The following is a 12,731-nucleotide window of genomic DNA, read 5'->3' as shown; positions in this document are numbered from 1 at the left end:
TTATATATATATCAGTTCATGTGTGATGTCACTTTCAGTTCTGATGCATTAAAACATTTCAATGCAGTGGCAGTTGACAGCTTTTTTTGTTCACTGTGTATTCGGTACTGCATCTTTGCAGGCTGGTGCCCTGTCCTCTGCATTCAGGTGTGACCGGTTACGGTGTGCAGACACCTTGCTAATTACCCTCACCAGAATGACACTCGAGCAGTCCTAATTTGTAATTGGCATATGTTGACTGTGTGCAGTGTCCAAAATTGTACAGTTTTAAAGCTTAAATTTTGTTTAAAAAGAGAACTTTGTGGGAATTTCTTTTTTGAAAATGTATCAATTTAAATTAAATTGATTTTTTTTTGAAAAAATCATATTCCTGCCAACTGCTATATTTCAATTGCAGAGAACACAATAAGGAGCAAGTTTCTTTTTGTTGTTCAGAAAAATGTTTGTAACTTTTAAAGTTATTGCATAATTACTAGTCCACTATTGGGAATAATTTGACGCAGATTGCCGCCTTTTGCGGCACAGGCAGTCCCCCATTTCACAGGCTCCAATAGCCATATTTGGTATCAAATATTCTTTTTATTGCCTGTATGCAACTTGACATATGTATTTAAATGCCATATGTGAGTTTGAGTGTCATGGTGAAAACAATTTTGGTCTGATAGGCATCAGACTAGAGTTATCCACCCATTTGGCTGTCCAAAATACGGAAACTAATGCGAGAAAATATAGTTTTCTTGTTATGTGATTAATGGCTGGGGAGCTGGTTAGTATACTGGATTGTTACACTGGGTTTGACAGGTAAGAGGATGCAGTTAGTGAATATGTGCACTTGGTTTACACTGGATACTGCATAATGTCCCCCAGAGCACATTGAAGTCATGCAAAATTTGTGAAAAATGCACAGAAATGGGTGTGATTCGGTCCCTTAGCCCACGTGTGTTTGTTTACATTGATATAACGCGGAAAAGAGCTGGACAACAGAGGTCGTCCTTTCGAGTGCTCATTGGGCCCAGGCAGGTAATGTTTCCTGTGAAATGCTAATGGCCTGGTGAAATTAATAAAAGTGCTACAGCCACTGGGGCTACATGAGAATACATAGTGAAATTAATTGTGGTCTGAGGCCTACTCCGGTAGCTTGCACGTAAGAGTTGTCGTTCGTATATATATACTCTGTCAAAAAAGAAACGCATAGGAAAAGAAGAAAAGTGTTTGATTTTACAAAATATCGGATTTTGTTTACAATGTTGCTGAATGACCATGTTTGTTAATGTTCCTGGAATGGGACAGCATGTCCAAATGCACCCTAAAACAAATTTAACGCACGTTGTGGCACGTTGTGCGACAATTGCAGGTAATCGACGTGGAATGGTAAAATTTTGGCGAATGCTCGTGAAACTCGGGGAAGACTAAGCCTGCCGAATCGAAACATTGCAATAGGCCGCCTCCAGTTAGGTGAATCGCAGTCAGCAGTCGCACGCCACATGAACGTCAATCAGAGCACCATTTCACGTCTCTGTTTGTTGTCATTATCAATCATCCATCTATTGCTTTTCATAACAAAAACATTTATTGCTCAGGTATTCTTTTCGAAATCCAAACATTTCTTGGTGGTGCGTTTTCAATGCTGTTCAGTATATAAATATTTCATTTAATAGCAGAAAATACGTAAAGTGAAACAATTATTTTGCTTAACGACGCCACTAAACTTAAAAGCGCGTTGATTTATTAATCATCGGCTATTTAAAAAATAGATTTTAAAAATATGTTACGTGCAGTTTCCCACAGACACAACAGTACATACCACGGCCTTTGATATACCAGTCGCAGGGCCCTAGTTGGGAGAAAAAGAAAGCAGACAGTTAATGGATCCACAGAGGTGATTCGATCCTTTGACCCAAGCACGTCAGCGAGCGATCTATCGACTGAGTTACATGTTGCCCCTCTCTTATATTGTGTCATTCGTAAACGTCATAAGAAACCATATAAGGAAAGATATATCGAGGTGTCCAGCAAATGCACCACCAAGTCCCTCATAGCTAAGTTACAATGCCAGAAGTAAGCACTAAACACTCTCCGAAATGGCCAGACTATGACAGAAGTAAGCACTGAACACTCTTCGAAATGGCCAGACTATGCCAGAAGTAAGCACTAAACATTCTCCGAAATGGCCAGACTATGCCAGAAGTAAGCACTAAACACTCCAAAATGGCCAGACTATGCCAGAAGTAAGCACTAAACACTCCAAAATGGCCAGACTATGCCAGAAGTAAGCACTAAACACTCTCCGAAATGGCCAGACTATGCCAGAAGTAAGCACTAAACACTCTCCGAAATGGTCAGACTATGCCAGAAGTATGCACTAAACACGCTCCGAAATGGCCAGACTATGCCAGAAGTAAGCACTAAACACTCTCCGAAATGGCCAGACTATGACAGAAGTAAGCACTAAACACTCTACGAAATGGCCAGACTATGCCAGAAGTAAGCACTAAACATTCTCCGAAATGGCCAGACTATGCCAGAAGTAAGCACTAAACACGCTCCGAAATGGCCAGACTATGCCAGAAGTAAGCACTAAACACTCCAAAATGGCCAGACTATGCCAGAAGTAAGCACTAAACACTCTCCGAAATGGCCAGACTATGCCAGAAGTAAGCACTAAACACTCTCCGAAATGGCCAGACTATGCCAGAAGTAAGCACTAAACACTCTACGAAATGGCCAGACTATGCCAGAAGTAAGCACTAAACACTCTACGAAATGGCCAGACTATGCCAGAAGTAAGCACTAAATATTCTCCGAAATGGCCAGACTATGCCAGAAGTAAGCACTAAACACGCTCCGAAATGGCCAGACTATGCCAGAAGTAAGCACTAAACACTCTCCGAAATGGCCAGACTATGCCAGAAGTAAGCACTAAACACTCTCCGAAATGGCCAGACTATGCCAGAAGTAAGCACTAAACACTCTCCGAAATGGCCAGACTATGACAGAAGTAAGCACTAAACACTCTCCGAAATGGCCAGACTATGCCAGAAGTAAGCACTAAACACTCTCCGAAATGGCCAGACTATGCCAGAAGTAAGCACTAAACACTCTACGAAATGGCCAGACTATGACAGAAGTAAGCACTAAACATTCTCCGAAATGGCCAGACTATGCCAGAAGTAAGCACTAAACACTCCAAAATGGCCAGACTATGCCAGAAGCACTAAACACTCTCCGAAATGGCCAGACTATGCCAGAAGTAAGCACTAAACACTCCAAAATGGCCAGACTATGCCAGAAGTAAGCACTAACACTCTACGAAATGGCCAGACTATGCCAGAAGTAAGCACTGAACACTCCAAAATGGCCAGACTATGCCAGAAGTAAGCACTAAACACTCTCCGAAATGGCCAGACTATGCCAGAAGTAAGCACTAAACACTCCAAAATGGCCAGACTATGCCAGAAGTAAGCACTCAACACTCTCCGAAATGGCCAGACTATGCCAGAAGTAAGCACTAAACACTCCAAAATGGCCAGACTATGCCAGAAGTAAGCACTGAACACTCTCCGAAATGGCCAGACTATGCCAGAAGTAAGCACTAAACACTCTCCGAAATGGCCAGACTATGCCAGAAGTAAGCACTAAACACGCTTCGAAATGGCCAGACTATGCCAGAAGTAAGTACTAAACACTCCAAAATGGCCAGACAATGCCAGAAGTAAGCACTAAACACTCTCCGAAATGGCCAGACTATGCCAGAAGTAAGCACTAAACACTCTCCGAAATGGCCAGACTATGCCAGAAGTAAGCACTAAACACTCTCCGAAATGGCCAGACTATGCCAGAAGTAAGCACTAAACACTCCAAAATGGCCAGACTATGCCAGAAGTAAGCACTCAACACTCTCCGAAATGGCCAGACTATGCCAGAAGTAAGCACTAAACACTCCAAAATGGCCAGACTATGCCAGAAGTAAGCACTGAACACTCTCCGAAATGGCCAGACTATGCCAGAAGTAAGCACTAAACACTCTCCGAAATGGCCAGACTATGCCAGAAGTAAGCACTAAACACGCTCCGAAATGGCCAGACTATGCCAGAAGTAAGTACTAAACACTCCAAAATGGCCAGACAATGCCAGAAGTAAGCACTAAACACTCTCCGAAATGGCCAGACTATGCCAGAAGTAAGCACTAAACACTCTCCGAAATGGCCAGACTATGCCAGAAGTAAGCACTAAACACTCTCCGAAATGGCCAGACTATGCCAGAAGTAAGCACTAAACACTCTACGAAATGGCCAGACTATGCCAGAAGTAAGCACTAAACACTCTCCGAAATGGCCAGACTATGCCAGAAGTAAGCACTAAACACTCTACGAAATGGCCAGACTATGACAGAAGTAAGCACTAAACATTCTCCGAAATGGCCAGACTATGCCAGAAGTAAGCACTAAACACTCCAAAATGGCCAGACTATGCCAGAAGTAAGCACTGAACACTCTCCGAAATGGCCAGACTATGCCAGAAGTAAGCACTAAACACTCCAAAATGGCCAGACTATGCCAGAAGTAAGCACTAAACACTCTCCGAAATGACCAGACTATGCCAGAAGTAAGCACTAAACACTCTACGAAATGGCCAGACTATGACAGAAGTAAGCACTAAACATTCTCCGAAATGGCCAGACTATGCCAGAAGTAAGCACTAAACATTCTCCGAAATGGCCAGACTATGCCAGAAGTAAGCACTAAACACTCCAAAATGGCCAGACTATGCCAGAAGTAAGCACTAAACATTCTCCGAAATGGTCAGACTATGCCAGAAGCATGCACTGAACACTCTCCGAAATTATCGGACTAAGCCCACAGCTAAAACTGACTGGGACTGGCAGGTTTGTGGCATGGACTGCTACAAGAGACAAGTACATGCCGCAGTTAGAGTGACAAAGACTGCTACGTGGGGTGGACAACTAAAGCAGATTGGAGATGACAGGTTTTTGGCACTGACGTTAAAGAGACCAGCACTGAGATATAGAGGTCAGGCCCATATTTAGGGGAGGGGATTTCGTCCGAACCCTACAGAAAAAGCTAAGGTCCACTTTGTTCTTTCTTTTTTTAATACTGCACAGATAATTGACTGTAACCTTTTCAACTCTCCCATAAAACAACATTTGCTTGTCTTCATCATTTAGCTATCCCCCAAACAAAGCTGCAGTGTAGATTCAGAATTTCTAACTAATCTGGCAAAAAGAAAAGAAAAAATGAACCTACATGTAGCAAACATGTTTTATTGTACTTCCTGCTATAATGATGACCTCGCAGCATTCGATAATCACATGGCAATGGCAACAGTTCACCTTCCATTGATTTATCAACCAAAGTTAGAAATAAAAGGTTAACAACAGAAAGTAATCATGTTAGGTCAGGTCAGGTCATAGGTTTTAACATGTACATTCAGAACAAGCTGTTGTAGCACCCACATGTCGTGGACGCAGGTGTCGACATTCGCCGGCTGGTTTTGGTGCTCTTGAATTTGCAAATGTCCCGTAGAATTATGGCCAATTAGAAAATGTTGCATACTTTCTTGAAGGTAATTTCCATGTATTTCAAAATGTTTTATGCCAACATGTAGACGGCATTTTGATGATATGACGTATCAGTGACAAAAATTAAATGGGAAAGAAGGAAGGAAGGAAGGAAATGTTTTATTTAACGACGCACTCAACACATTTTATTTACGGTTATATGGCGTCGGACACATGGTTAAGGACCAAACAGATATTAAGACAGGAAACTCGCTACTTTTTTCGATTAGCAGCAAGGGCTTTTTTTTAATATGCACCATCCCACAGACAAAATAACACATACCACGGCCTTTGATATACCAGTCGTGGTGCACTGGCTGAAGTGAGAAATTGCCCAATGGGCCCACTGACCGCGCATCAAGCAAACGCTTTACCACTGGGCTATGTCCCGCCCTAAAATGAAATAGGATGCAATACTTTATGCAATACTTTATGCAACACTTTATGCAATACTTTATGCAACACTTTATGCAATACTTTCTGCTGAAGACGTTTAACAGGGGATGCATGTGATTAGTGATGATACAATTTGTTTGAACGTAATGTGTTTCGTTTTTCATAAATATGTTCATTATTAAAGTAACTGATCATAGTTCTGAAATAGACATACTGTTTCTGATACTAAGGTTATAACAAGCAATTGCCGAACATATTTAACATATATCATCCATTAAAGGCTTTTGTAGGAGATATCGCTTCTTATAATCTTGATTGGTCAAATTTTAATCACAAGACTATAGTTTGTTACATCACTGTGTTTGTTTCAGCGCTAAACCTATCAGTAGTGACGTCACACACTGCCGTGCTGGTAGTTAACAAGTCTACTGCCGTCAGATATACTGACATTCAACCCACATTACTAACATTGTTTACAACTGTCGCAAATGAAACGAATGATAATGGATGATAAAAAGAATACCCCTCTCGTGTCTTGTGATATCATAATTTATCAGCACTCGTTGATAAAAGTATAAAAATCCTCGGCAAACCTCGGATTTCATACTTTTATCAACTCGAGGTGGTAAATTATGATATCACAAGACACTCGGGGAGTATCCTCTATATACCTTGGGTCAATACCCCGGGTCAATACCCCGGGTCAGTACCCCGGGTCAATAACTTTAACTCCTTTTGTGTGCTAGAATTTCATTATCTTGAAAAAAAAATGGAAATAATCTTAATAACAAAAATACAATCTACAATATAGATCGTTGTTTTAAAATATAAATTTTTTAAGTTCCAGATGCCAGGGAAATGCGTGTTACGTTTTCAGAGATTTAAAATGTTCTGGGGAGGCATGCCTCTTGAACCCCATACAAAGTTCGGGAACTTCGCGCCCTCAATCAGCTTCATAACCAAAAGGCCCCGGCAAATACCTAGTTGAACCCTCCTACTCGAAATACTAGCTGCGGACCTGGAGGTGGACACCAAAGGAAACTGAAAGATCTCAGGAGCTGCCAGATCAAGAAGAAACAGGACGACGTTCAGAGAAAAAAAAAATAATAGGGAAAATGAGATCATTTAAAAAAGAAAAAAAGAAAGAAAGAATAAATGTAAAGAAAGAAACAAAGAAAGAAAAAGGAATTGCATTTTACCTCAGTGTGCTGCTAATACAGCACAGAAAAACCGCTAACAGCCGCATACATCTGCTTGAGGGGCACTGCATCTCTCGATGAGAAACCAGTCCTCCTATAAACTAATATGAGCACGTAGACAAAGTGTCGATCTGGGAACGTGAACGCCGCTAGATTTCAGTCTGTTCACTTTAGTCAGTGAAACACGTCATGGTACCACGGTTAGGCTGTTTTCCTTAGACAACGGTGTGCGGTAAATCTGTACACTTTTTATACCTCACCTTTTACCGAGTCCCGCATCGCGTCATGCAAGATCAATTTGGGGCGTGGTAAAAGTGACTTACATTACGAATTTACGAGTAGTATCAATGGATATTTGCGCACTGACGATGTTTTGATTGATAGTTGATAGTCACGAAGGAAGGAACAAAGGAAGGACATGTTTTATTTAACGACGAACTCAACACTTTTTATTTACGGTTATATAGTATGCAGGGATGTTTTGATTGTCCGTCTATAGTGCCGAGTGCGACGTCATACCACTGGCAAATTGTTGATGTATTAACTGTCCAAGTGTATTAAATATTCAGCATGTCTGTTGTACGGAAGTGAGGAAGTTAAGACCCAGAGGAGGTTTATATTGACCGTGTGCAGTTTGTGGCTTCGTATCGTGTTTTCTATTTCTCTCCTTCTGTTTTCATTTCCTGACTTAACCAGGGTTTTGATAATGTATCTTTCAAATATAGATAATCTGAGATCTCATACTGTAAAAGCAGGTATATAATATCTGAACAACAAACGTTACCCAAACATAAGTTGTATCTCTGCACAAGGAAGACTCAAAGAGATGTTTTGAAATGGCACAAAGTTGAGACAAATATACTAGGCCCTATAACATTATACATCAGTTTTGTCGGTGCTAGGTCGCCGCTAAATAACCTTTAAATATATACAGATTCAGAATCGTACAGATGTGGTCAACAGAAGACAGTTTCAGAACTACTCACGTTCGTCTCACAGGGAACGCCTTTTTTTCATACTATAAAAAGTTATACTATTTATCTGCAGATAGTATTCTAAATTGCACACACCAAAAATTGTAATAGTTTATTATTTCCAAAACACTTTTACTTTCTATTTTATTATTTCTATCTATTTTATTATTTCCAAAACATTTTTACTTTTCTCTTACTTCAAACCAAACTGAAATTATTTACCCCCCCCCCCCCCCCCCCCAAAACAACAATACATTGTTGTGGGAGGATGGGACGGACTATACATATCTCCCATAAATAGGTAACTGAGGTTATTATTATCATTATTATTATTATTATTGGTACATTTTTGCACCTTAGCGTCACCAGTTTTGAATAAGGGTGAATTTCAGCTTGTTGTTTATTCCACCGTTTAGATTATTGCTTAGCAACGCATGCACTGTGCCGGCTGCTGTATCCACCTGACTATATGAGAGATATAGGGGCGGGACGTGTCCACCTGACTATATGAGAGATATAGGGGCGGGACGTGTCCACCTGACTATATGAGAGATATAGGGGCGGGACGTGTCCACCTGACTATATGAGACATATAGGGGCGAGACGTGTCCACCTGACTATATGAGAGATATAGGGCGGGACGTGTCCACCCGACTATATGAGAGATATAGGGGCGGGACGTGTCCACCTGACTATATGAGAGATATAGGGGCAGGACGTGTCCACCTGACTATATGAGAGATATAGGGGCGGGACGTGTCCACCTGACTATATGAGAGATATAGGATGGTACGTGTCCACCTGACTATGTGAGAGATATAGGATGGGACGTGTCCACCTGACTATATGAGAGATATAGGATGGGACGTGTCCACCTGACTATATGAGAGATATAGGGGCGGGACGTGTCCACCTGACTTTATGAGAGATATAGGGACGGGACGTGTCCACCTGACTATATGAGAGATATAGGGGCGAGACGTGTCCACCTGACTATATGAGAGATATAGGGGCGGGACGTGTCCACCTGACTATATGAGAGATATAGGGTGGGACGTGTCCACCTGACTATATGAGAGATATTTGGTGGGACGTGTCCACCTGACTATATGAGAGATATAGGGGCGGGACGTGTCAACCTGACTATATGAGAGCTATAGGGCGGTACGTGTCCACCTGACTATATGAGAGATATAGGGGCGGGAAGTGTCCACCTGACTATATGAGAGATATAGGGCGGGACGTGTCCACCTGACTATATGAGAGATATAGGGGCAGGACGTGTCCACCTGAATATATGAGAGATATAGGGGTGGGACGTGTCCACCTGACTATATGAGAGATATAGGGGTGGGACAAGTCCACCTGACTATATGAGAGATATAGGGGCGGGACGTGTCCACCTGACTATATGAGAGATATAGGGGCGGGAAGTGTCCACCTGACTATATGAGAGATATAGGGCGGGACGTGTCCACCTGACTATATGAGAGATATAGGGGCAGGACGTGTCCACCTGAATATATGAGAGATATAGGGGTGGGACGTGTCCACCTGACTATATGAGAGATATAGGGGTGGGACAAGTCCACCTGACTATATGAGAGATATAGGGGCGGGACGTGTCCACCTGACTATATGAGAGATATAGGGGCGGGACGTGTCCACCTGACTATATGAGATATAGGGGCGGGACGTGTCCACCTGACTATATGAGAGATATAGGGGCGGGGTGTGTCCACCTGACTATATGAGAGATATAGGGGCGGGGTGTGTCCACCTGACTATATGAGAGATATAGGGGCGGGACGTGTCCATCTGACTATATGAGAAATAAAAAGGGCGGGACATAGCCCAGTGCTAAAACACTAGCTTGATTCGCTGTTTGTCTGGAATCGATCCCCGTTGGTGGGCCCATTACGTTATTTCCAATCCCAGCCAGTGCATCGCGACTGATATATCAAAGGCCGTGGTCTGTGCTATTCTGTCTGTATATAAAAGATCCCTTACTACTATGGGAAAAATTGTAGCTAGATGTCTTGCCTATGACTATATATCTTAATTATTAAATGTTTGACATCCAATAGCTGATAATTAACAAATTAATGTGCTCTAATGGTGTCATTAAACAATTTTGCTTTTTAGAAATTAATAGAGCACGTCTGTTTGTGACCTACCCAATAATGAACACGCTGGTGGCAGGTTTTAGTGTTTCACTAACGGGTATTGGGTTATCCAAGTAGTTGGTAGATTTGTGAGACTGTCAGGTTTGAGTGTTTCACCAATGGTCATTTGGTTATCCAAGTAGTTGGTAGATTTGTGAGACTGTCAGGTTTGAGTGTTTCACCAAGAGGTATTGGGTTATCCAAGTAGTTGGTAGATTTGTGAGACTGTGAGGTTTGAGTGTTTCACCAACGGGTATTGGGTTATCCAAGTTGTTGGTAGATTTGTGAGACTGTCAGATTTTAGTGTTTCACCAACAGGTATTGGGATATCCAAGTAGTTGGTAGATTTGTGAGACTGTCAGGTTTTAGTGTTTCACCAACGGGTATTGGGTTCTCCAAGTAGTTGGTAGATTTGTGAGACTGTCAGGAGTTGGCTGCCAGTGTAAGATGTTTCCCACCGATGGAGTCTTACTGCCGACTAAAATTACATATTAGATATGTTTTTACTTTAGAATACCAGTTTGCGCTCATGTGATAACGTGCAGTCATTTTTCTTCCTAATTTTTGTTTTTCGTACGTACGAAATTATTGGAAGGTAAACGTTTTGTTTTGTATTGTTTTTGTGCTTTTTTTTGTATTTTGACACCACTAGAGCACATTGGTTTATTAATCATCGAGTTTGATATACATGTATAGTTCCGGCCTCTGTTGGAAGGTAAAATCTGGTTTGGGCTAAGCTATCAGTTTGTGTGGTGGTGGCGTTTACTGAATCTATAACTCACCGCATTTTATTTTACACGTTATTTATTTAATTTTTTTCCTTTGGTAATCAGGGAAACCATCATTATGAATATAATGCACCGAATTGGCGGGTACAAAAGAAACAATACAACAATTTCAAGAAGAATAGAACAACATCAATACAACAATTTAAAGAACAATACAACACCACCAATACAACAATTTCAAGAACAATACAACAACAACATTACACCAATTTCAAGAACAATAGAACAACAACAATACAACAATATCAAAAACAATAGAACAACAATATCAAGAACAATAGAACAACAATAGAACAACAAACACATAAAACAATAACATAACACCAGTAACATGAATAACAACAATACAACAGCAATACAATAACAAAAACAACAATAACACACAAACAACAGTACAATGGCAACATGAACAATACAACAGGAACAACGACATCAATACAACAACACTAACAACATCAACAATAGAATAAAAATAATACACATCGAAACATCAGCAATATATCTATAACAACAATACAAAAAATACAACAAAAACAATAACTACAACAATACAATATAATCAATACACGTATAAAATTGCAACACAAAAAACAACGATCAAAACCAGCAATACAACAAGAACAATACAACAAAACCAACAATACAACAACAACAACGTAATACCAACAAAAATATCCATAACAAATAACAATCAACAACAACAATTACATCAATACAATACAATTTTTTTTTTAAACCCCAACAATATAACGAAACATATCTAACAAAAACAACGAAAGACTAGAACAACAGCAGTACAACAAGAACACCAATACAACAAAAACAACAATACACAACAACAATACACAACAACAATAAAATGACGATATACCAACAATACAACACCAGCAATAATAGCAACAACAATACAACAACAACGTAACAATAACATTAATAGAACACAAACAACAATAATAACAAAACACCAATAACAAAAATATTTTAAAAAAAATATAAGAAGAATAATACAACAAAAACAGTACAATAGTAAAAAACAACAATAAGTCGACACCAATGAAATAACAATACAACAAAAAACGACACCAATAAAATAACAACAGAAACGACACCAATAAAATAACAATACAACAACAATAACAACAAAAACGACACCAATAAAGTAACAATACAACAACAATACAACAATAACAACAAAAACGACACCAATGAAGTAACCATACAAAAACAATAATACAACAAAACTGTAACAATAATATTACAACACAAATAATAATACAACAATAATAACAACAACCATAAAACAATAACACAAATACAGCAATAACAAAACAAGCATACAGCAACCATACAACAACATCAATAAAACAATAATACAACAATACAACACAAATAATGCATCATACTAACCACCACTAATACAATAACAACAATAGAACAACAACAATAACAACAATACATTACAATACAACAATACAAAAACAAGAATACAACATCAAACAACAACAACAAAACAAGGAAATACAACACAACAGCAATACAACAATAAAAAGAATAACAAAAATACAACAACAATACTATAACAGTACCAACACAAAAACGACAATACAACAACAATACAACATAAATACATC

General features: G+C 39.9%; 1 protein-coding gene across 2 annotated transcripts in view; it reads right to left on the bottom strand.

The window, feature by feature from the left end:
• The window catches only part of LOC121374690 (lectin BRA-3-like), a 49,396-nt gene extending 41,995 nt beyond the window's left edge, over positions 1-7,401 (bottom strand). For both annotated transcript variants that reach the window (XM_041501805.1, XM_041501798.1), the window contains exon 1: positions 7,174-7,401. In XM_041501805.1, coding sequence (XP_041357739.1) covers positions 7,174-7,244 — 71 coding nt within the window. In that variant the 5' untranslated portion in view covers positions 7,245-7,401. The remainder of the gene's footprint in view (positions 1-7,173) is intronic.
• Between the last annotated feature and the right edge of the window lie 5,330 nt (positions 7,402-12,731).

The sequence above is a fragment of the Gigantopelta aegis genome, chromosome 1 (assembly GCF_016097555.1).
Source record: "Gigantopelta aegis isolate Gae_Host chromosome 1, Gae_host_genome, whole genome shotgun sequence".
In the NCBI taxonomy this organism is placed as follows: Eukaryota; Metazoa; Mollusca; class Gastropoda; order Neomphalida; family Peltospiridae; genus Gigantopelta; species Gigantopelta aegis.
The sequence above is the reverse complement of the archived record's forward strand: the minus strand, read 5'-3'. Positions and strand labels throughout refer to the sequence as shown.